We start from the raw sequence: 23,794 nt of genomic DNA, 5'->3' as shown, positions 1-23,794 counted from the left end.
AACATTTAAGTGTGGAAAACATGCAAAAAAGTAAGAAATCAGGAAGGGGGCAAACACTTTTTCACACCACTGTATATATACTGCCAGCACATTCTCATTCCCAGGTTGACAAATACTGACACTTTGTCAGTATCCCTCCCTAGTAACCCTCGGCGATTGATATCGATGGCAAAGGCACCCTTTAGCATCTTTATGAGATGCACCAGAGTTTAAACTGACGGTGTAAACCCATCCGCAGCAATATTTGACGCTGAGAACAACTGATGTAGTATAAAAAGCGAGAAAGTCTTTGTAGGGCGGGAGGAAGAGGAGGTGGACGTATTAAACAAAACAGGACTTTCACACAGGAGACCACAGTTTGTGTCCCCTGTGAAACCAAAAGTCAATGTTGTTTTAAAAGTCAGTGTTGTTTTAAAGGTCCAATGTGAGATTTAGATGCATGTATTGGCAGAAATGGAATAAATCATGTATAATGTTTTCATTAATGTATAATCACCTGAATGTAAGAGTGTTGTGTTTTCATTACTATATATGGAGCAGGTCTTCTTCCACAGAGTCTGCCATGTTGTTCTTCAGTAGCCCAGAACACACAAACCAAACATTGGCTATAGATAGGGCCATTTACATTTCTGCGTCACACACTGTAGTTCTCCTACACCCTTGGCACAAGTTTTGTATTGTCTTCACACCTCCACACGCGGTGCAAATTTTTGCGTTGCATTACTCTCACTACAATATTTTGTGTTGACTCGCTTCATACACACAAATAACTTGCATCAGTTGCACATGAAATCACTGAATCCATGAATGAACGTCCTTAGCGTCATACGTCCCTGGAGGATCTCAATGCTGATTGGCTATCGCGGTGTGAATTGGTTGCTGAAGTTCAGATTTTTCAACTTGCACGAATAACACACAATATGACACAAAATCACACTGCTTGCTATATTCATGCCACTTAGTTTGCATATTTTGTGTTGCACCCACAATCTCACCCAGCGCGAATACGTGTCTAGTTGTGTCTTTACATTGACTTCACATGTAATTCACTTGTGCAAATTGTTTTATCCACCTCCAGTGTGAACACAACATTAGTTCTGTAACCACACTTCTAGATGCCACTAAATCCTGCACACTGGATGTAACTAACGTATCTATGTCCCGTGTCAAACCAGAAGACAATGTTTTGTGTTTCAGCTTAGCGTCACATAGAGACACTGAGGGGTGCCCTGTGTGCGCTATGAGACGCTGAAGAGCACGGAAAATGGATTTGAGGACTTTGGGATGACATGGCTGATACTTCCAGTTTGAGCTGCTGTGATCTGGGCCAGATGAAGATGGGGGTCCCTGAAGGAAAAGTACATCTAGGGCTCCCAAAAGGCCTCTCCTTGTTTAAGTGTAAAGACTGTGCCGTATAATGAAAGCCAGAATCATATCTTGATTTATCCCACAGGGCAGATAATTAATTTTTGTGTTAATGATCAACAGGCTAAGAAGATTTATTTAGTCAACCAGAGAGAGTGATGCCTCATTAGTACTACTGGCTGGTAAGCATGTATTACAGTAACCCACTAATCTTTAGTTTTCACTACTCATTTTAGGCCTTACCAGTCCACTACCAGAAATCCCTCCAAAGTCATTAACAGATCAACTACTGAGGAAATGTCTCCAAGTTTGTAGTGTGGGCTTCCTAGCAGCCTCTGGGCTTTATTAATGCAGTAAGAGGAGTGGTAGAGAAAACATTTTATGTTGTAGAATTAAATAGTGAAGCATAAAATATTTTGAAGTCTGTGTGGTAAATCCATTGTAAAATAGAGCATATTCATTTAATTTTTGATTCAGTAAGGAAGTAGAATGCTTTTCACTGTAAACTATGATTTAAGAGGTCCTTATATGCAATTTGATATATTTGTTTTGCAATGCACAAGTGAGGTTTAAAGCTTTAAAGGAGCAGTCTAACTCTGTCCCTGTGACTGCTGTTGGGGAAAAGAAGGAAGAGGGAGATTAGGCTACACAGCAGGAGAGGAGAGGGACATTAAGGATGTAAAGATTACATAAGATGGGACAGGAGATGGGAGGGGTACAGAGATGGTAAACAAGGAAACAAACGGAGGATGAGGGGAGAATTAAAGACACTACAGCATATAAGCTAGTCAGTGTAGTGGAGATACTGAAGTGGGGAAACACATTTTTCCACACATGTGGAACAGCGTCTAAGCTCCAAGCCTCAAAGTGGGTGTTTCGATATCCTGTAAATGATACAAGACACTGACTTCCCCTCTTTTTTTTTCTAAAGCTCACATAGTGTTAGCTTCTGTCTGTCCATTTACAACATTCAGCATTTAGGAGGACCCATCATGCTGATAAAGACTTTCGAACAGTATCATGCTGAACATAGCTTTACAGCGTAGTTGTGGTGACGCTGAAGCCATGCGACCATAGTCAAGTTTGCCTATAGCCTAATGTTAGCTTTTTACCTCTGGCGATTGCATTTACACCTCAGAAATCACAAGAGCTGTGTTCATTTGTGAAGATTTTTTTGCTGAACAAAACATGTAAGTATCATAAACTTTTGTTTTCCACACAGCTTATTTTCTGCAATAATCCAAAATCCAACTGAGAAATTCCATAGGCTTTCAGAAGAGGGAACAGGGTGACGCTAACTTTAGCGGTGACCTACAAAATCATCATCCCTGCAGTACTCTATGGAATCAGACTTCGCAAATAAATCATAATGTAATGAAGCACATGACTTGACCAGCATTCATCACTGAGGACTCAAAAAATCTTGTGCAGTGCACAACTCATATCAGGTTAGGGAAAAACTATTTACTGTTGTAGGAATGAACATGTGTGTATTAATAGTTATCATGTCCACCTGGGGAGGTATTAAAGGGATAGTTCAACATTTAGGCAAAATTCGCCTATTGCTGTAATCCCTATAGTCATATGAGTAGGTACATTACCTTTAATTGTCAGTGCGTGCTGTTCTGAGATCGGTGGGGGAGAGCTGCCAGCTGAAATGGAGGTGAACGGTACAGGTCCCTCTCTCCCTCAAAACTAATCAAATACACCATCAAATGACTCCAAAACGCTCTAGTGGACAACACATGGCTTGCGCATTCCCCACGCTATGAAATAATAATGTATAATTAAGTAACATTACGACACATGAAGCAAATACTCGGAACTACTTTCTTGAGTAAACCACTGGGCGGAGTGACACAGTGCGCAGCTGAGACAGTGCCGTTGTTATTGCTTGTAGCCATTTGCGGTATCGTCAGCTGGACACACCAGAAGGTTTGAGGAAAGTTTACAAGTGTTTTTGTAAATCATGGTTTACACATGCATTGTAAAAGGTTGCAGTAACAAGCCGAAGACATGGAGCAAAGTGAAGTTTCACGTAGTTCCAACCAGTAATACGGACAGGATGAAACAATGGCTATTTGTGCTGGACATCGACCCCAACACGCCTGTGGAAATGGTCCGGAAAATGTTTGTGTGCTCCTGCCATTTTTTACCGGAGGACTACAGTGAAAGGATGGAGCGCAGAAGCTCAGGAATGGTTCAAACGCTTTTCTTGAAAGATACTGTCATACCATCTGTCGGCATCACAAAACGAGCAGACGTGGTAAGTGATCGTTGTGTATTTTGCTCAGCAATCTCTCTGCTGTAACGTTACCTCCATGTTGAGTAACATTAGCCTACAACCCAAGCATGGTAAATAAGGCTAAAATGCAAATGTTGTTGTGGTTATGTTATGGATAAGTGCTTGCCCAGAGCATATAGTGAAGTGACTGGCATTACTTCTCATTGTTGGGAATAAACAGACTGCTAGGGAACATTTTATGTTGTTGTTCCCTCAGGAGTTGTGGTGATTTATGAGTGTGGAGTTAGCATGTTCTCCCCGTGTTCCGGTGACTATTTTGAGGCGTACTCTATATTTATATTGCACAGGTGTACCTAATAAAGTGGCCAGTAAGCCCCACATTTACACCACCGGCTCTGAGTCTCCCCTCAGCCCCTGGTTGCTCGGCAGCCTCAGCCTCTCTTCTTGCTCTCTCTTCTTCCAAAACCTGTAACTCTTCCTCTGTATATTCTGGCTTCTTCTCAACAAACTAATTGTTTTGATGACGGGAGTAACTGCACTAAACATACGCTGTTTGAAATCACTCCCCCCAGTAAGTACTGTATGTCTGGAATGTAGTTCCGGCTGTGCATTTGGCTTCAAAACAACTCCGTCTTGTAATATCACATTATTATTTCATAGCGTGGGGAATGCGCAAGCCATGTGTTGTCCACTAGAGCGTTTTGGAGTCATTTGATGGTGTATTTGATTAGTTTTGAGGGAGAGAGGGACCTGTACCGCTCACCTCCATTTTATGCGCTGAGCAGCAGGCAGCTCTGCCCCACCGATCTCTGAACAACAGGCACTGATAATTAAAGGTAATGTACCTACCCATATGACTATAGGGATTACGGCAATAGGCGAATTTGCCAAATGTCGAACTATCCCTTTAAGAAGAATATTGGATTTTTGTGTAATTCTAACTTTTTAGCGCATTAGCTAACGTTAGCTTCGATAGCAAAATAAACTGAAGGAAACCGTTCAAGTGTCGTCCTCCTTTGTAAGATTGGCAAAGAAATCAACCACAGCACCGGCCATCCCACCTTCAGCAAACCTGTTAAATCATCCATCCACTGAGTGAGGGCATACGGGTCGGCCAGTCTGGTCCCATTGGTCAGTGTTTAATTATTCAAGTAACACCTGGAGAGTTCTGGAGAGTGAGTGACGTGACATGGTGTGTTTGTATATTCAGTCTGATGCTCTACACTAAAAGAGGACCCAGTCAGCGCTCTACTGCTCTGTCTCCCCAGACCGAGTGCCAAGAGTGTGCTCTGCCATGCCGAGAGTTTGGTGTTCTGGATAAGTAAACGGTACATTTATACGGCCCTTTATATCTACAAAGGGAGCAGGTCCTCCTTTACGAAGATCCCCATGTTGTTTCTACAGTAGCTCAGAATGGACAATCCAAACACTGGCTCTAGATTGGTTCATTAACATTTTTGCATTTTAGTTGCAGGGACCATGAATCTCCTACACACTTGGAACATGGAATAAGTGTCAGTTCTGCAACCTCATCACTAGATGCCACTAAATCATACACACTGGACCTTTTATTACATAATTTCTTTGTGCCCACTTCTCCAGCAGTTTAACACAAAATTGGATAATTAGTTCCACCAACTGTAGACCACAATTTGGCTTACTCCAGGTATTTGCATAAGGGTCCAATATGCAAATATCTCTAAATTTAGTTTAAATTTGCACTACATTTGGATGGGAAATTGACTATTGGCAGCTCCTGCACACTCAGTGCTGTGGTCATCATGCATTATAGAAAAGAAGGAAGTCTAGCATTAGCTGTCTTTTCTTTAGGCTTCACAAAACGCCAGACTTTTCTACAGGAGACCCGTTTTTGGAACCGCATCACACCAAGTGAACTTTGAGTCAATTTAGGGTACGTTGTTACCATGTTTCTTTTTCTAAACCCAATCTATATAACTTTACATTAAGCATGTGACGCGATTTGTGGGGTGCAAATTTGTTAGATACCATACAAACCACTGCATGAGAATTTCTTTGCTTTATTTCATACTGTAGGTCTAGTTTTGGTGATGGCAAATGGCTAGATTGTCATAACTCCTGACAACAGGTGGTAGTCCTGTAACCTCAGCACATACAGATTAAGCAGTGACAAAAAGCATCAGCCCAAAGCTGGTTGACTGTCTGTGTGGTCTTTGAAATACATAATATACAGTACATGCATACATGAAGCACCAGAATATATGATTTCCCAGGAAACACATATGCTCTCTCTATGGATAATTTGTCCACCAAGATGTCTCATGAAATTGTACAGTATTATATTTCTTTATGTTCACAGGCAAAGCAAAGATAAATGGATAGTTAATAGGAGGGTATGTAACACAGAGACAAGAAGATAATATAAGACAACTTAACACACGCAAACAATGGACACCAAAGGGAAAGCAAAAGGTTATAAGTCATAACACATCAATGTCCTCACATATAGTGGAGATACTCCCAAGCGTCATCTCAGTTACTAGGACCTGGTGTATTGATCTGCTCTGCTCTTGCAGTGGACAAGGGTCACTGAAGTGTGCAGAAAGTCAATGATGTGCGTGTCTGTCTGCATACGGGGTCACCATTAAAGATGAATAAGGGTTGGATTGAAATGGACAACAGGGATAGCTGACCTTTTCATTATATCTACTCAGGTAAATCTGTGGGCTCCATTTATGTACCACAGGTTGACAGATGATGCTGTGCTCTGGTAGAATTAAGCAATATCACACTTGAGCTCGTGATGTTGTACTGTGATATCGTCACGGCTGTGATTTGGTCATAGGCACTCGGCCTGCGGCCTCGTGCTGAAGACAATCACAGCTGTGACGATATCACAGTACAACATCACGAGCTCAAGTGTGATATTGCTTTTATACAACAGTTCAACAGTTAAATAAGCAAGGCTGATTAAGAAATGTTGAAAAATGAGGACAAAATAGATCATTTAAGCATTTTATTTGTCTTCCGCCAACAAAAATAGTTCCCTCAGGACTCCGCTGTCACCGTTGCTATGTAACGCAGACATGGTGCGCCAGGCACTTACTCTTTATACACATTTATCTGCACGTTTCCATTAATTGTGCAGCCGGTGAAATAAGTCTCTGGTGACTGCATGGTGGACTGTCGCTTCACAGGCACAGCCGACTCTGCCTTCTGATCTGACAGTATGTTGCTTTTCTCCAAGTCATTGAGCTCCGCTGATGAAACACTGACAAACCTGGATGTGTGCTCAGATGGATTCAGCTTCTCCTCTCCCTCATCTTCCTCTGATGACCATTCATAGTTCAATTCAAAACTTATTTTAGGAAATAAATCCATATTTTTGGCTGTTTGACAGTGGATGAATTAATTAGCCTACAACGCAACTGCTGACCTAACTGACACTAACCGTCAGTTTTGATTTGATTGCTGATTGCAATCAGCTGTGAGGCGGAGTGATACATACACAGTGAAATAACCGTGATGTTGTACTCCAATATCGTCACGGTTTTACTGTCTCTCGACCAATCAGATTGCAGGGCCAGAACTAACTGTTGTATAACATTGATTAGAATCTCTCAAGCTTCAGACATTTTTCATCATTATTACAAAGGATGTTGGACATACTCTGAACCACAGGGGCAGCATTTTCACATGTGGTGATTCTGTCCTTCATGCATATCAGTCAATTTCCGCTTATGGCACATTCACTCAGGACCAATCTCAATATTTGACTGGTTATGAATTCTACCAGTCCCTACAACACTATCTGATACCCCCTACTCTCAGTCCACATCCATCTGCACTTCTTGGCGTGACATCAGCTTTAATATGTCAACATACCATGAGCCCCCATGAAATGCATCATTTTCTGTTATTTGCATATTGCACCACTGATTAAGGAAAATGGAGCCGTGTGTCTGTCATTGTCTCACATATAAAAACTTAACTGAATCAGGTGCTTTTCAGCTTGCTGACAGCAAACTCCTAAGGGAAAGAAAATTATGCAAATTATTGGATAAACAATAATATTAGGGATGCACCAATTTATCGTCTGAACATCGGTGTCAGCCGTTATTCGCCTTTTCACTATATCGGCTAATAAGGTGACATTCACCAATGGCAGTGACTGACGTTTTTCTGTTGTGTCACATCAATTTTGTGCTGGCTAAAAGGCTGGGCTTGAGACTTACAGCCACAAACTTAATCTAATGAACAGGTACAAGAAGAATACGGTAACTGTTTGGTAGATGGGCTCTGTGATTTCCCTGTTGGGTCGCCTGGTAAGGCCATCCTCATTACATGAGCTCAACATTCTGTTTCACTCTCTGTATCAGTCTGGACTCACTGCTGCCCCAAACACTTCCAGTGGGTGGGAGCACTTGCCTTGACACACAAACTCTTTCAGCCAATCAGGGTAACAAAAAAATAGGGAAAAACATCATCACCAACGGAGCCAGTTGATTAATTAATCTTTTGCCAAATCCAGTCAGAAGAATGGCGACAAGCGTCTTTTCAACCTAGAAACTCCGCAAGTGCATACTCTCCTTCTTCTAGGTGCTTTATCATGAGCAGCTGGACTTGCTTGAGTTCTCTGAAGATGTTTCACCTCTCATTCAAGAGGCACCTCTTGGCCCCTGATGGCCCCTGACAAAAAATATCAAATAAAATTTGTAGGAGTCCACTGAATGTTTTGCATCCTTTTCTTTCCCTTAGAAGTTTGCTGTCCTCAAGCAGAGAAGCACCTGATTTGGTAAAGCATTTGTCTAAAAAATAAAATTCTATTTATTCAGTTTATTGCTCAAATACCTAACAGATATACTTCAATTTTGTTGAACCATACCAGTAGTTTAAAAACAGCGTTATTATGGAGAAACAAACAGTTGGAAAGGCGCAGGTGTTGGTGTCTGCTGTATTTAAATCAGTGGGCTCACCATTGTTTGTTATTTTTAAGTGACTTTCTAGTGTACTTCTTACCCTGTAGGTTATTCCACTTACATTTATGTCTTAATCGCTGCAATTAAACCAATGATCCGAAGATCCAAAACTCTGACTTACCTGGTCTATTGTGTCATAATTCCTCTGAATGGCAGAGGCAGAGACGAGGACTGTGTGTCTCTAACTCAGGTGCACAAGATAATGGAGGTTGGTTTAATAGAAAGTTGCTGTAGCAACAAGAGCACAACTATAAAAACCTTTTGACAGTAATGAGATGTGGATGAGCTTGCTGCCAAGCATAAACTGACTTCCTCAAAATTCTCTCAAATTAATTCAGAAATTTCAAGTATGATTGAAAACATCCACTCATTCCTGCCAAAAATAGACTACTTGGAAGGTTAATCCTGACGGATGGAAACGTGCGCTTTGTGTCGTGTAATTTTTTACTCTACTATAACTGACTATTGATTGTTAATACCCATGGGAAAACTTTGCTTCTCACAATAGTCTTTTTTGTCTTGTCAGAAGTAAATCAGCCTCTTTTTGGAGATATCTAAATTCTGATCTGTTTCCCTCTCAGGCTCATTTATAAGCCAGTCAAGTTTTCTGTTGGATATTACTGTTATCTCAAGAGCTGTTTATTTCAGCCAACTAAAGATTACTGCAGTGAGTGAGGCGGCATGGCGTTGCAGTGGTTAGCATATTGCTTCACAGCAAGAGGGTTTCTGGTTTGAACCAGGGGTGGGGGAGCCCTTCTGTGCAGAGCTATGTTCTCTCTGTGTCAGCGTGGGTTCTCTGCAGGTACTCCAGTTTCCTCCCACAGTCCAAAGACATGCAAGGTCTAAATCTACTCTAAATGAGATGTGAATGTGAGCGTGAATGGTTGTCTGTCTTTATGTGTCAGCCCTGCAATAGTCTGGTGACCTGTACAGGGTGTGCCCCGCCTCTTGCCCAGTGTCAGGTGGGATAGGCCCCCCCCCCGCAACTCCTAATAGGATAATGAATGAATGCATTGAGAGAGAAAAAGGAGCATTTTAAGATCTTAAATTAGGATCACTCTTTGACAAGAGAAAGACTATTACTCAGGAGCTGAATTGTATGGACTAGAAAATGGTAAGTCTTATATTGATGTTAAATTGAGCTCAGTTATGTCTAGGTGAAATTGGCTGGACAAAGACAAGATCTGATTTTGAATTTTCCTTTCCTCTGGGCACATCCAATACTAGATGTAGGAAATTTCTTGAAATTTGCATAGTGTCCAATGCAAAGTCTTATTGTTGAAAAAAAAAAAAAAGAGTAAAGGCTCACTGTCTGTCTCTCTGTCTGTCCTCTGGTTTTTTCAATTTGTCTGAGATGTCCTTCACTATAAATTTAGTTATACAATTATGGAGACAGATTTATTTTCTAGATGTCCTTTCCAACTGACTTTGACAGACCTTATTTTATTGCTGCCTTTTACAAGAGAGAGCAAAAAGTATTCCCAAAATAACATCCTTTTACATCTGATATTTAGCAAGACTGAAGAAGACTGTTTCTAAATACCACAGGAGAGTTGACTCATGCCATTTTTTATGACTAATAACAGAATAATAACAGTGGTTGCCTTTCAGTCATACCTCCACTGTAGGGATGATGCAGAAAACACACACCAATTAAATAATTGCATAATCTACTTATTTTAAAAGCAAAGGGCTGCTCATATTTCTACAAACAGTGTTGGAGGGCAACTAGTTGCTCAGTGACATGATACAATAACATACCTTTTTTCTTATGTACAAGTAATTTAAGTCATTGCAACTAATTTTGTTGCCTCCCGGGTAAATCAGATATTTTATTTTATTTTAAATTGTCTCACGGAGTAATTAGAAAAACAAAACAAAATAGAGTGCTTACTTCTTCCTTGCAAAAGCAGAAGATTGAGATGAAAAGCTGTGTACAAAAACACAGCAAATAACTGGAGAAAAGCCATTAGAGAAACTTTAAAGCTAGGCTAGGCAAAAATCTGGAAAGGCAAAAAAAGAAATGGCAAAAATCTGAAAATACACGCTCCTCCTGCAGCTCTCCCCTCTTTGTTCTAAGCCCCTCCCACCACTCTGATACAGGCATATGTGAGCACTTCATACAGTCACCCAGTGTTTCCCATACACTGATTTTTTAAATCTAATTCCCTACAGCTCATTCGCTCAGCCCCTCCTTGCCCAGGTTTCTTTCTCTGTTCATTAGACCACAAACGAGACAAGAATAAGATAGCTAGCCACCCCATGGTTGCTCAGCCTCACACCTTGCCACTGTGGACTGCTTCCCCGGTAGGAGAGTGGGTGCTAGCTTGGGAGATGGAGCTTAAGTCAGTTGAAAAAGCTCAAAATCAGCAAGTGCCAATCTGGTCTGCAGTGGTGGGCAGTGAGGCGGAGGACACACTGTGATTATAGGCTTTGCTAACATTAGCCAGGCCTACATATATGTGAACCCTTTAGCTCCAGTTAGCAGAGGGCTTAACTGTTTTCTCTCCATCTCTTAAATGCTTAAATGTTTTATTTAATTTATTGTCACACTTTCTCCTGGACTCTGAATTTGATAAGTCTGTCTTTTGGCCCATTGATGCCAAAATTAACCTGCCTATGCCTGCTTTAATCTAAAGTAGCAGGCAGATAAGCAATATGTTTTAAGCTCAGTGTCTCTTCTAAGTCAGTGATGGAGAGGAAGTAAGGAAACCTTAGAAACAAGAAACATGCTGTTTGTCCATCCTCCATATAGAGTAGAAGTATGATGCGTTCCAAGCACTAACATTATGTACTGAAATGCTGTCTGTTTGATTTAATTAAGGAAACAATATATAGTTTGGAGGGACTAATCGTTAAAGGAGAGAGAGGAAAAAAAGATGGAGACATCAAGTGAGGAGAGAGCGAGAGGATGAGAATGTTAAATGAAGGCAATCTAATCAGGAAGATGTATCTGTCCTTCTCCTCTTTGACAGACGCTCTTAACTGATGACCCTCTAAATGATGGCCCTAGCCAATTTCTGTGTGTGTGTGTGTGTGTGTGTGTGTGTGTGTGTGTGTGTACTGGGGTTTTTTGCACATGTGAAAGTGCTCATGCATGTGATGGCCTCTGTTCAGGTGTGTGCACTGTGTATGCAGCACTGGTGTGTTTCAGCAGATATCAAGTGAGAAAACAAAGTACAGGTGGTTCCTTGCATGAGAGGCTGAGAGGAATCGTTACTCACTCGGACCACTCAGAGATGTAGCAAAACATGAGGCGGCGAGCGTGATAGGGCAGCCAGCACACCACGAAGGCTATGACCACCGCTCCTGAACACAAGGGAGAGAGATAACGTCAGAGGCCTAAAAAGGAATAAGTAAACAGACGAGGAGCCATATACACAAACAAAACATACACCTTATTTGCAAAGTGTGCAAACTGTTCACAGTATTGTCATGTGAATGTTTAAGAATCAGACTTCACCAAATACCATACATAATAGTATTGAGGACACAACAACAGAGAGGATAATGACATCTTCAAGTGCTGGATTGAGTGATTGAAAATACATGTCATGCATCACCATCTCATAATGTTCAATGTGCCAAGTGACAATGTGTATAAAGTGCATCAGTGTGTGAACAGAATGATGGTTTTGAATTGGATTTGATGTATTTAAAATTAAAGGCCCAAAGCCAAATTAGTGGAGTGAAATTGTGGATGTGTCTCTACAGTGAGTTTCTAGAAATAGTCTAGACTGCTTAATTTTTGTGTTCGTTGTAAACAGCCATTTATACTTGTATGTATAGGTACAGCCACAAATATAACATTAAATCTTAACCTTATAACTGAATCAAACAATCACACAAAACTGAGACTAAACTTGGTGTAACAGGTGAGTGTTGGACCCAAACGCAGCACTGAAGACAAGTGGAACAGTTTATTATGAGCTTTCATAAGTACAGAGAGAGCAAACTGATGAAATAACTGGGAGAGTCAATGTCCAGGTTCAGAGCTTCCTGAGAAGCTTATTCAGTCCAAGGCTCTTGGCGCTGTTAGAGCCGGCAAGGAGTTGAGGAAACAGCAGTAATAATGAATGGACGGTATAGCTCACACACAAAGGCAGAATGTGCGTCATGTGGTGAGGAATCTACAGCACAGGAAATCAGAGGCAGCAGAACAGGTAAACTCATTATGGAGAGCTGGTTGAAGGTGTCTCAAAACAGCCACAGGGAGCAGGCGAACAGAAACCAGAAACGTGGAAGCACAGATCTTGGTCGGGGACAGAAGGCTGAGTGGTTTACCGGGGAGCAGGTGGAGCCAACACATTTTCACTCTGACCTTGTCTCATATTGATGTTTAGTCTTTGGTGCTGATACAACGTGAAAGGTACCCTGGGTGCGTTGGTTGTTGACATTCTGGGACGCTGTGTCAAATTATGCCTGTTACATTCATTGTCTTCTTTCAAAATACACTTCCATTTCAAAGGAAATTGACCATTTACATACTGTCTCTTTCAAAATAAATGCACTACATCAGTACAACAACAAGAATTGACATTTTTGTTCTTCCAAAAACTAACACACGTGGTTAGGTTTAGGCAACAAAAACATGTGATTAGGTTTTGGAAAAATATAAGGGTTGAGCTTTATGATCTTACGGGACATGAATACCGCTCTCCTTGGTAAAAGTCAGTGTTTGTTGGACCCATTCACCACCCCTCCAGGCTGCCCTACTTGGACTTTCGCTCCCTTAACTTGCGTTCTTCCTGCCAAGTTTCCCCCTGACGCTGCAGAGCACAGATAAACTATAGCAACGACTGGCCGCGTAACATGTCGGCGTTAAAGGACGGCTTTTTTCGTCAGTGACTGACGCTGCAAGAGACGCTGCGGATTTCAGCGACTTCAGAGTGAAACTGGGTAGGCAAAGCAGGAGAGTCTGAGACAGGAGAGGTTGGCAACGACAAAGCAGCCTGGGAAGTCTTGCATGGAATGACAAAGTACAATCGGCAATGAGAGTTTGTGAAGCTGGAGTTTTTATAGTGGCAGGGAGTAATGGGGCACAGGTAAGAGTAGTTGGCTTGATAAGGTGGGTGTAGTGGACTGGCAGGAGCAGGAGATGTGTGGACAGATGATAGGCTCACAGGTAGGTGTGGTGGAGAGGCAGGGTTTGGTGGTGGGTCAGTGATGGCCTGGGGAGGCTTATCCTTGGAGGCTTGCACAGACCTCCATGTCACAGCCAGCAGTACCCTGACTGCTGTTAGGTTCTGGGAAGAAATCCTCAGAGCGACTGTCAGATGTTACGCTGGTGCAGTGGACCCTGGGTTCCTCCTGGTGCAGGACAGTGCCTGGTCTCATGTGGCCAGAATGTGTAGGCAGTTCCTGGATGATGAAGCGTTGGTGCCATTGACTGGCCCTCTTGTTTCCCTGTCCTAAATCCAGTTGAGCACCAATGGGACGTTATTTATCAGTGCATCCGACATCTCCAAGTACCGTCACAGACTGTCCAGGAGCTCACTGATGCCCTGAGCCAGGTCTGGGAGGAGATCCCCCAGGACACCATCTGCCAACTCATTAGGAGCATGGCCAGACGTTGTTGGGAGTGTATATGGGCATGAATCTAATGGAGTCTGAACTTGGATGTCTTTCCTTGCTTGCTAGTTTCTTTCCTTTGAGCACTTGGTTTTGTTGTGATATATTATTGTCAAGACAAGCATGAGGTTAAGTGTTTGTAATTGTCTTTTTTGAATCCTCTGGCTGTAAACAAAAATCAAAATGAAAAGGAAAAAGAACACAGTGAGCTCAGCTGACTACAACAGTGTGTGTGTGTTTGATGTCTGTTTCAATTAAACTGAGTTACGACTCAGAGAAGAAGTGGTGTATCAGTCAGCTGACATAAAATTCAAACGCTGTTTTCATCTATTCATGTCTGAATAATTTAATAAGTATTTGTTTACATACTGAGTAGATGCCTACATGTATGACAGCATTTCTCATCCACACAGAACCTAATTTAAACAAACTCAAGATTACAAAAAAAAGCACAAACATTAGAGAGGAAATTAACCTGTTTCAAAATTATTCATAAATGAGCTGTTGGATCAGGCACAAATCAATGGCTTATTCAAACAACTGCATTGTATTTCTTTAACAAGATTTATTCAGCTGCTTGTGGTGCTTCTTTTGTTTTCTTTTCTTTTCTTTTCTTTTCTTTTCTTTTCTTTTCTTTTCTTCTCTTTCATCTACATTTTTATCCATGCTCTTGTGATTGGATGACAAGTCAGTGCACTGCATGAGAGGACAGGTTTTGTTGTCCTCTTTGTCTCCTCTGTCAATACAATTTCATCACAACTGTTGTTACTACATTCAGTGTATTTTTCTTTGCAAAACTGAGCCCATTCTTTCAGTGGCAGTTTGAATCCAAACTACTCAACTCAGGTTAAAACACCTAATTTAGCACTTGTTTGAAACCTCTGCTGTGGTGTGTGGCCACTCAGCATCTCAACGCCATTATAAATTTACTGACTGTTCAACTCCCGACAACAGCTGTAAAATCAGCATTACTGTCTTCCTCTGTGAAAACAATGACAAAGTGCTGTTTGGCAACACACCCAACCTGTAACTTCTCTAGTGTTTCAAAGGTGTCAGAGTGAGAAATGCTGGCTGCAAAACAGCATGAGTAGGTGCCTCAATATTTAAATATACAAATCAAATCCCTCATGTGTAGTCTGATCTGGTCTGTATCTTTGGCAGTATTTGGAATTGAACTGCAGCCACGGCAAAGGTAACAGGGCTGTGCAAGAGGAAACATTCAGAAACTTAAAAAACACTATTTGAGGTTGCAGAGTCAGTCATCAAGCAAAGTCAGACTATTCATCTCCACTGCCGTAGGCTCAAATCTAATGAAGACAGAGGCTTTAAATAAATGGACTGCTTCCTGGCCACAGCCTTGAACACGATCCGCCAGGAAGCAAATACCCAAAGGCAATCCATAATGTTGTAAAAACCACGGGATATGTCATATTTTAATTTTAAGATTTTTTGGGGGGCATTTTTGCCTTTAATTGACAGGACAGCTAGGTGTGAAGGGGGGGGGGGGGAGACATGCAGCAAGGGGCCACAGGCTGGGGTTGAGCCCGGGCCGCTGCAGCAACAGCCTTGTATGTGGGGCGCCTGCTCTACCACTAATCCATCGACGTCATCATAGAACTTTAAATTAAGAGTTATAACTAAAGTCTAGTTTGGATGGAACCAGCCACGTAGGACATAGATAGAAGGAAACCACAGAGACTGTTTAGCAAGTTGTCTTAAAGAGTTATTAATGTCTGTGGATATTTGTAAAGGTGAGCATCATATTTCTACATACATATTTTAATATTTGCAGTACATTTCACATTAATTAGAAATATACAGGCTCAATTAAGTGAACTGGACTCAAGATTTAAAGTACTACTGCTCTGATACACACCTCATAAATCCACCCAATCGCCAGAAAATTGTTGGCATTGCTAGTTTCTGCAAATCTTGGGATACATTATAATTTAGCTTTATTTAAAGCTCGCTCCCATGTCTCATCCACCGGGCTGCCCATTAAAAACACTCGAGCAGATAACCTTATGTGTTGCACCACCTATAGCCCTGTCAGTAAACAAATAAAAACTGTCAAAACCAGACACTATCTGCTGATGATGTGGGTAAAAACTTGTTTTCTAATTTGCCCCTTTTCATCCATTCCAGAAGCTGTAAGCTCTGTGACATGCTGGTACATGCAGGCACCGCTCATACTGCAAAAGAGATAGTATCAATGGCCCTATGGGCTCCTTTCCTTGCTGCCAATGTACTTCCCACCAAAATAACAAGAAAGCGAATACTCTTCTCAGTTATATCACCAAAAAACAATTTAAGATTAAAAAATGTATTACTTGTCGTTCCACTAACGTTATTTACCTTCATTCATGTCTGCATATAAGCAAAACCAGCCAGCAACCAGGCTCAACAAAGCTCTATTCATAGAGCGGATCCAAAATTACCTGTAGCTAGACACTTCGAGGAGGCCAAACATCCAGCCACTGCATTCAATTTCTGTGGCACTGATGTAGTTAACCCTAGCTGCAGACATACAGATCTGGAAACAGTGCAGTGCAGTGTAATAATTAATTGATCTTTCCTCTTAAAACTGAACATCCTTTAGGCCTGAATGAAACACTTAATTTGTCCTGCTGTTTAGAGACATCTGCATGTACCAGCATGGCCCTGTTGGATATGCTTTGTCTTATTTTGTACTTCATTTTTTCTTTTTTTTTCTTTCTTTTTTTCTGTGTATAGTTGTGTTTTTTTGTACATTTGTATATGTTCTGCTATCATACATTGGTGTTTGAGGATGTTGTGAATAGTACAATACTCATAGGACAGGTCCTCGTGATTTGGTAGTCAGGCCTCTGCTTCTCAGAGCTGATTGCATCTAATTAGTGTTAGCAGCTGACTGATTCACCACACCTGGTAGTAATACGTCTGTGTCTATATCTGTTCTGTGAAGCACTCATGTCAGTAGCACTGCTTTTAGTCAAGGACAAAAACATTTGCCACTGTTTTTATTCACTTTTTATTATTGTTTTTGCACTTTGAGCACAGATGTCCTAAATAGACTTTTGTTTTGCATTGATCTCAGCCTGTGACCCTTTCTTGTGGCTGTCCAGCCCAGTTGCATTGGTGTGCGGGTATCTCCTGTGCCTTACGTTACATTTGCACATTATTATTTAGTCGATATGTTGAAACATTAGTGTGGTTATTGTGTGGTTAGGTTAAGGGACAAAAACCACTAGGTCATGGTTAGGAAAAGATTATGTTTAAGCTTATAATACCTGCATTTGGGGAAAAATCCCAGCTGAAAAAACAATGATATTCAAGTAAAAACCGACTGCTTTTTGTGCTGCGATTTCAGCTTGAAACTCAGCAATGTCTCTGTAAAAAAACAACCACTTTTCATGCCACTGTCCTTGCAGAAAAAGCAGGAAACCCAGTGATATCTCAATTAAAAACAACCTCTTTTCATGACACTGTCTAAGCTGGAAACAAAGCCATGTCATTTTTGCGGTACTATGCTCACTTTGATAGCTGCTCCAAAACACCCACATCTGGTCTCAAAGGCTGTTGGAAACACTGGAATGACTTGCTAAATCACACCTAGTTTTGTTGTTTGTTGGTCTAAAAAGTGGTCATGCCTATAGGTGACATGCCATCCACCACCCCCTCCACCTGCCAAACTAACTTCATATACTACATCACTTTAGAAACGTTGCTATGATACATATTTCACATAGAAAATGTAATGTATTTGTGGTTGGCAGAAATGTATAACGCCAACATTTTCCTCTACTGGGCTGTATAAAACATGATTGCACCACATTTAATGCAAGTGTATAGCCATCTTCACCTTGGAATGACTGGTAAGGGTTCAAGTCAAAAATGTCATACACATTTACATAATAAAGTGATGATGCACTCATTTATCCTGTCAGCCATTGTGACGTGCATTAAAGTAGCCTCTATGGTTTGTCACATACCTCACTGTGGTGCATCAGTCAAGTGTTTACATAGACAATCGAGGTCAATGGTAGTACAGACTACTGCTGTATTTAGTGGGTGCTGGTTTCCCAGCAGCTTCTTATAAGAACCCTGCTGTCATCCCCACAATTCAAAACAACAAACTGTGGGTTACGACGAAACCTTTCTAGCCCTAGCTGATATTTTTATTAGAAAGTACACTGCAAAACTAGAATTACCACCCCATGGTTGCATGCCTCTTTGCATCGGTCAAATTACTCTTACAGTTTACATCCATGTCTGTAAAAACATGGATGCTTCATACCTATTGTCCCACAGACAGCACTAAGGACCTATACAATCAGCACAGTTTTAAGGTGGACAATCAAGATTAGTGTCCAGTATTTGACCATATATTTCCCCCTCTGTTTCTGAGATATGACATTGGATTATTGCTATAAAAGTGTTTTATGCAGAACATTATGATGTCACAGTGAAGTTGACCATTGACCGTTTGGATATAAAATGTCATCACTTCATTATATTATCCTAATAGACATTTGTGTGAAGTTATGTCATAATTAGCATATCAATTTCTGAGTTATGGCCAAAAACATATTTTGTGAGGTCACACTAACCTTGCCCTTTGATCATCAACCACAAAATTCTATTCAGGTTATTCTTCAGTCCAAGTGGACATTTGTATCAAATTTGAAGAAATTCCCTAAAGGTGTTCTGCAGATATCACAGTCACAAGAATGAGACAGATGCAATGAGACACTGACCTTGACCTTTGCCCACTGAAATCCAACCAGTTCACTGTTGAGTCCAAGGGAATGTTTGTGTCAAATTTGAAGAAATTCCCTGAGGGTGTTCTTGGGATATCACATTTACAAAATGAGACAGACAAGGTCACAGTGACCTTGGCCTTTGACCTATGACTACCAAAAGCTTATCATTTTATTGTTGAGTCCAAGGGGACATTTGTGCCAAATGTAAAGAAATTTCCTTGAAATGATCTTGAGATGTTGTGTTCATAAGGCTGGGATGGACATATAAATGTACATATGGATGGATGGACAACCACAAAACATATTGCCTCTGGCCACAGCTATCGCCGACAGGGAGGCATAAATACCAAGAAATAAAACATATGCCTCTACTATATGGTCCTGTCACCATAGGGCTTTTCTAGGAAACTATTCCAGGAACATCATCTTTCATTCGGATGTTGCTTTTGTGGGGCCAGGTCCAATCTTAGACATTGCAGGAAACCCAAAGGGGTACTATGGTGATAAGCCAGCTATACAACAGAGATCTAACTGATATTTGAGTGCCAATTTGTAAGCCTGCCAGGAGAGATTACATCAGTCTAACACATGTTTCCTCTTTTTCTCTCTTGTAGCTCTGTGACTCTGTGTCTCTACAGATGGAATGAAACACTCAGCCCACAATGTCGCCAACATTTGGCACGTTTTCTAATCCATAGTGGATGCAAGAATGTGTACTGTTTGCTGAAATGTCAACACATCTTCAAAGGTTACTCTAAACTATTTAAGAACATCAACAGATACACATACTGTAAAGGAATGCTTGAAAACACAGACCCACTCAAGCAGCAAAAACAGTGGGAGAGGACAGAGCCAGCATGAGTTCCAAGGGTGTTAATGTGTGTGTGTCTTTGCGCGACACCCACTCAGTCCATCAATAAGTCAGTGGCAGACGGGGATCTCATTTGCCCGGAGTCTATTCCAGCATGGCGGCTCCATCCTCAGCACTCTCCACATCGCTATTTGTCATTGTCAGTTGGTCCCATTTGGTCAGACGGTCATCATCACACGCATACACGGACTCACACACAGCCATTTATCAGGAACAGTAATTCCCAAACGCTGGTAAACTGCCGTCTGCTGTCACAGCTCTTTGAATAAATGGCTTCATATTGCTTAGCATGGATGTCTAATGATGACCGAAACCTGACATAGTTATGTGTCATCGAAGGCAAGACAGAAGACAGCCAGTGACAAAATATGGATGTAAGCACTGCCAGATTTTAAATGATTGTTTTTTAAAAATGTCTCTCTAATTGTTTTATGTGGAAGGAAATGCATTTGATACATTTGTTGTCAAATCTAACCAATTTCAAAGGCAAAACCTAAAATATGGGTTAAGAAAAAAAAGTGATTCTTTTCAAAACACACTATAGGCCACATTTTAGAAAACCCTTGTTAAAAACCTAAAGTACTGCATAGTGGCATTAGACAGTTAACTGTTTTTCACCATTTTTGTGTCCAGAATTTTTTTGGTAGGTCAGAAGTCATGGTTCAATGACACACTGGAGCCATCCTTAACATAACACCTCCCCACGCTATATGAAAACTATGTAACTACTAACGTTAGATCTCATAGCATCAGTTTTGTTTTTTCAACCCCTTGTGTCTATGCTACATCCCATAAGCTCTCTGATCTCTTTCAGTCTAAAAATACATGAATAAACATCTTTGTTAAATGCCACAATCATATGAACACAACCAAAATAACTGTCACTGACGAATGTTTCAGTCTTTCAGTTTGAATTAGCCGCCAGCTGGCAGTTACTGCTGACTGCTGTGGAGGTGTGTGCTTTGTGCTAACATGCTGTAAGAAAGAGAGGCTTTTGCCAGCTCTATCATTCTTCACTTTGAAGAGATGTGTGCTGTGTTACTGCGGATTGTGTTTGCTACTGGGTTAGCTGCTAACCAGAAGTCTGTTGTTGTGTGGCGGCTTATTCTTCAGCTCGTAGTTGTGTGTGCTTTGTGCTACTGAGTTAGCAGCTCTCGAGAGTCTGTCGGTCTGCAGCAGCTTGTTCAGCCAATAGGCCCCCAGCATCTCAGAACAGAAAGTGCTCCTCAATGTTTTCACTGTTTTGAAACCTAATTTTAAATAGAACGTTTTTCAATCATTTAAATTTGTCTTGGTGGTGGATATCATGTTTTTTGTGGTGTGACAAACTCACTTGTCATCGTATATTTATTTTTACTTTGCCCAGGCTTTGAAGAAGCTGTATAAGACATACCGAGCATGGGGTTGAATTGTCTGCACATGGTCCTCAGCAGCTTGCAGCTAATGGTGCTAACTTAATAAACAGCGCTAACAACCAAAACAGTGCTGACAGAGCAAACATATTTAACCTGGTGGAAGTGGTGGGCATGACATTTCTGCACCACTGCTTTCCTGATATCAGCGTTAACCAGTGTTGGGGGCAACGTGTTACAAAAGTTACGTGTTACAGTAATATATTACCTTTTTAGCAGTAACAAAGTAATACAACGCATTACCAATGAACATTTTGGGTAATATCATTACATTTACACTTTTACATAACACATTACCACCCAAAATAAACTGTTTATTGTTTTCATTTTTCATTCATCCACACTGCTTCACTTCACCCAATGTGTCACCAGAAAAAAAAAAAAAAAACATCTGAAGGTTGTTGTGTCTTGTTATGTCATTACAGACTACGCTATAGAAGGGTGTGGTTGATCGCCACAGCTGGATCAAGCCGTACTGTGTATTATCAGTATGTTTCCATTAAGATAAAGATGCACAATGTATTCTGTTCTGCTTTTTTTTTATACTGTTTGCTTTTTATATTGCTCTTTGTTTTTGTACAGTTTACTTATTTTATGTACTGACATATTGCTTTTCCTGTTTGCACTATCCCTCTGCTGTTGTAATGCTGCAAATTTCCACGCTGTTGGACAAATAAAGGATTATCTGATCTGATCTGATCTGATCTGCTCTGATATGATTTTGCCCAACACAAGCTGTAACCACCATATGAGCGCAATGCAGAGGGGCAGCAATTAGCTAGCCAGTAAACCACACTCACAGGGAATCACATGCACAAAGGCACGTGGCGGACATAGAAGCTTGGATTACACAACACACACAAACACAGAGGTAGTGTTTGGACTGTTGAGAAATGTAAAATACCAGCCTTCAGGGGCAGTGCTGAGTATGAACTTTCAACTCCCACACCTGCAGTTCCCCTCTTGGCTAAAAAATCTAATTAATTCACCAGAGGGTTTAAGACATAATTTTAATGTGATTTAAAGTATAACCAACAGTGGACCTCTAAATGTCCCCGAAGGCTCACTGGTCCACTGCTGTTCGGACGTGTAACAATGCTGAGGTCCACTGTTGGTTAGGTACACTAACGCATGAAAACACACAGACTTGCATAAAGAGCAGGTCTAATTCACTTAAAGAAGGACAGAGCAAAAAAGTGAAGGGTGTGGTGGGGTGGGGGATCAAAAGAAATTCATCAGTGCCCCATTCTGGTCAGTGTCTTGTTCAGCTTTTATAATTGAATACAGAACGTGGGGTACATTACAGTGAAGAATCCTTTTTTCTGTAATTGAAATTGCCTAGCATTATCAATCTAATTAGACTGTCACTAAAGTGCAACACTACTCTTCACACATCAGGCAGATTTCAGCAATGACTGCTGTAATTTGGAGTATTAAAGACTAAACTGGACCCATCTGGCTGCTACATTCACTTTGACCCAATTAAGCTTGACATTAAATCTGTTTTATGATGACACAGGTCAGAACAATGACAGTAGAATCATTACAGACAGACATTATGCATTTTATTACAAATCCTTCATTAAATGCCAGAAATGTCAAGCAGAGCTCTGTGAGAGTTTATCACCCATGCCCTTGATGAAACAAGAGACCAGAGCTAAAATACAGGGATATGTATTTGTAGTGACTCCTGAGGTACAAAAACCCCATGCAAACATGCAGATTTATATAGTCACAATAAGAAAACATGACACATATTATTGTTAGTTAGTCTACAAAACAAAACAAAAGAAGCAAACAAAAAACAACAACCAAACAAACAAAAACAACAACAACATTATTGCAATTTCATGATTTTGGTTTGACTTTAAAACCATCATCAGGAGCAGGTAGCAGTGTCAGGACACAGCAGCTAATACATACCAAGAGTGTACATGGATTGCTCAGGTGCATCAATGAGGCTAATCATGTCACAGTCCTAAACTGTGGATGATTTCAAATATCTGATATTATGAAACTTCTTGTTCAATTGGATTTAATATTCATTTGTGTTTTTCTTTCTGTAGCAATTTCATTACCACCCACTATTTGTTATTTTGTTCCAGCTATCAGAGCTCCCACATTGCCTTTGTGGTTTGCATTGTGGGAGAAAAGTATCCAGCATACTCAAAAATTAACTGTATTGACTATGCATTCCATCTGGTTTGAGTATTCCTGATTTAGTCACTTTTCAGTGTGAAAGCACCCACTAAAAACCTGCTTAGTATGAAGTATATAACTGCAGTTGCTCTCTACTGACTGCAAGACCCAGAGCATGATGGGAAAAGCCTGGCTCTCATCTGATCTAACAGCTGATTGGTTTAGATGTTGACTCAACAATATGATGTCTTATACTAAGTTTTCATTTTTGTTGAATTAGAGAAACCCTTGGATGACACCATCACTCCCACTAATAGTCTCAAGTTTGTGCAACAACAAGGGATTGTATCACCTAGTGAAGCAGAAGTGAAGCAATGGTGATATCTGACTGATCTTTAATGTCAGCTGTTTATTTATTAGCAATTTCTTTCCTCTGTGTTTGACTATCAGTGTTGTCAGTTTATTTAAGTAGTTTAAATGAGGGCAGATCT

The 23,794-nt window shown here is 40.8% G+C and overlaps 1 protein-coding gene across 1 annotated transcript in view; it reads right to left on the bottom strand.

Moving 5' to 3' along the window:
- ntsr1 (neurotensin receptor 1 (high affinity)) overlaps nt 1-23,794 on the bottom strand; it is a 102,191-nt gene that overhangs the window by 6,777 nt on the left and 71,620 nt on the right. The window contains exon 3 of the mRNA XM_050065854.1: nt 11,793-11,877. Within this exon, the coding sequence (XP_049921811.1) occupies nt 11,793-11,877 (85 nt within the window). The remainder of the gene's footprint in view (nt 1-11,792; nt 11,878-23,794) is intronic.

Source organism: Epinephelus moara, chromosome 16 (genome assembly GCF_006386435.1).
Source record: "Epinephelus moara isolate mb chromosome 16, YSFRI_EMoa_1.0, whole genome shotgun sequence".
NCBI lineage: Eukaryota > Metazoa > Chordata > Actinopteri > Perciformes > Serranidae > Epinephelus > Epinephelus moara.
The sequence above is the reverse complement of the archived record's forward strand: the minus strand, read 5'-3'. Positions and strand labels throughout refer to the sequence as shown.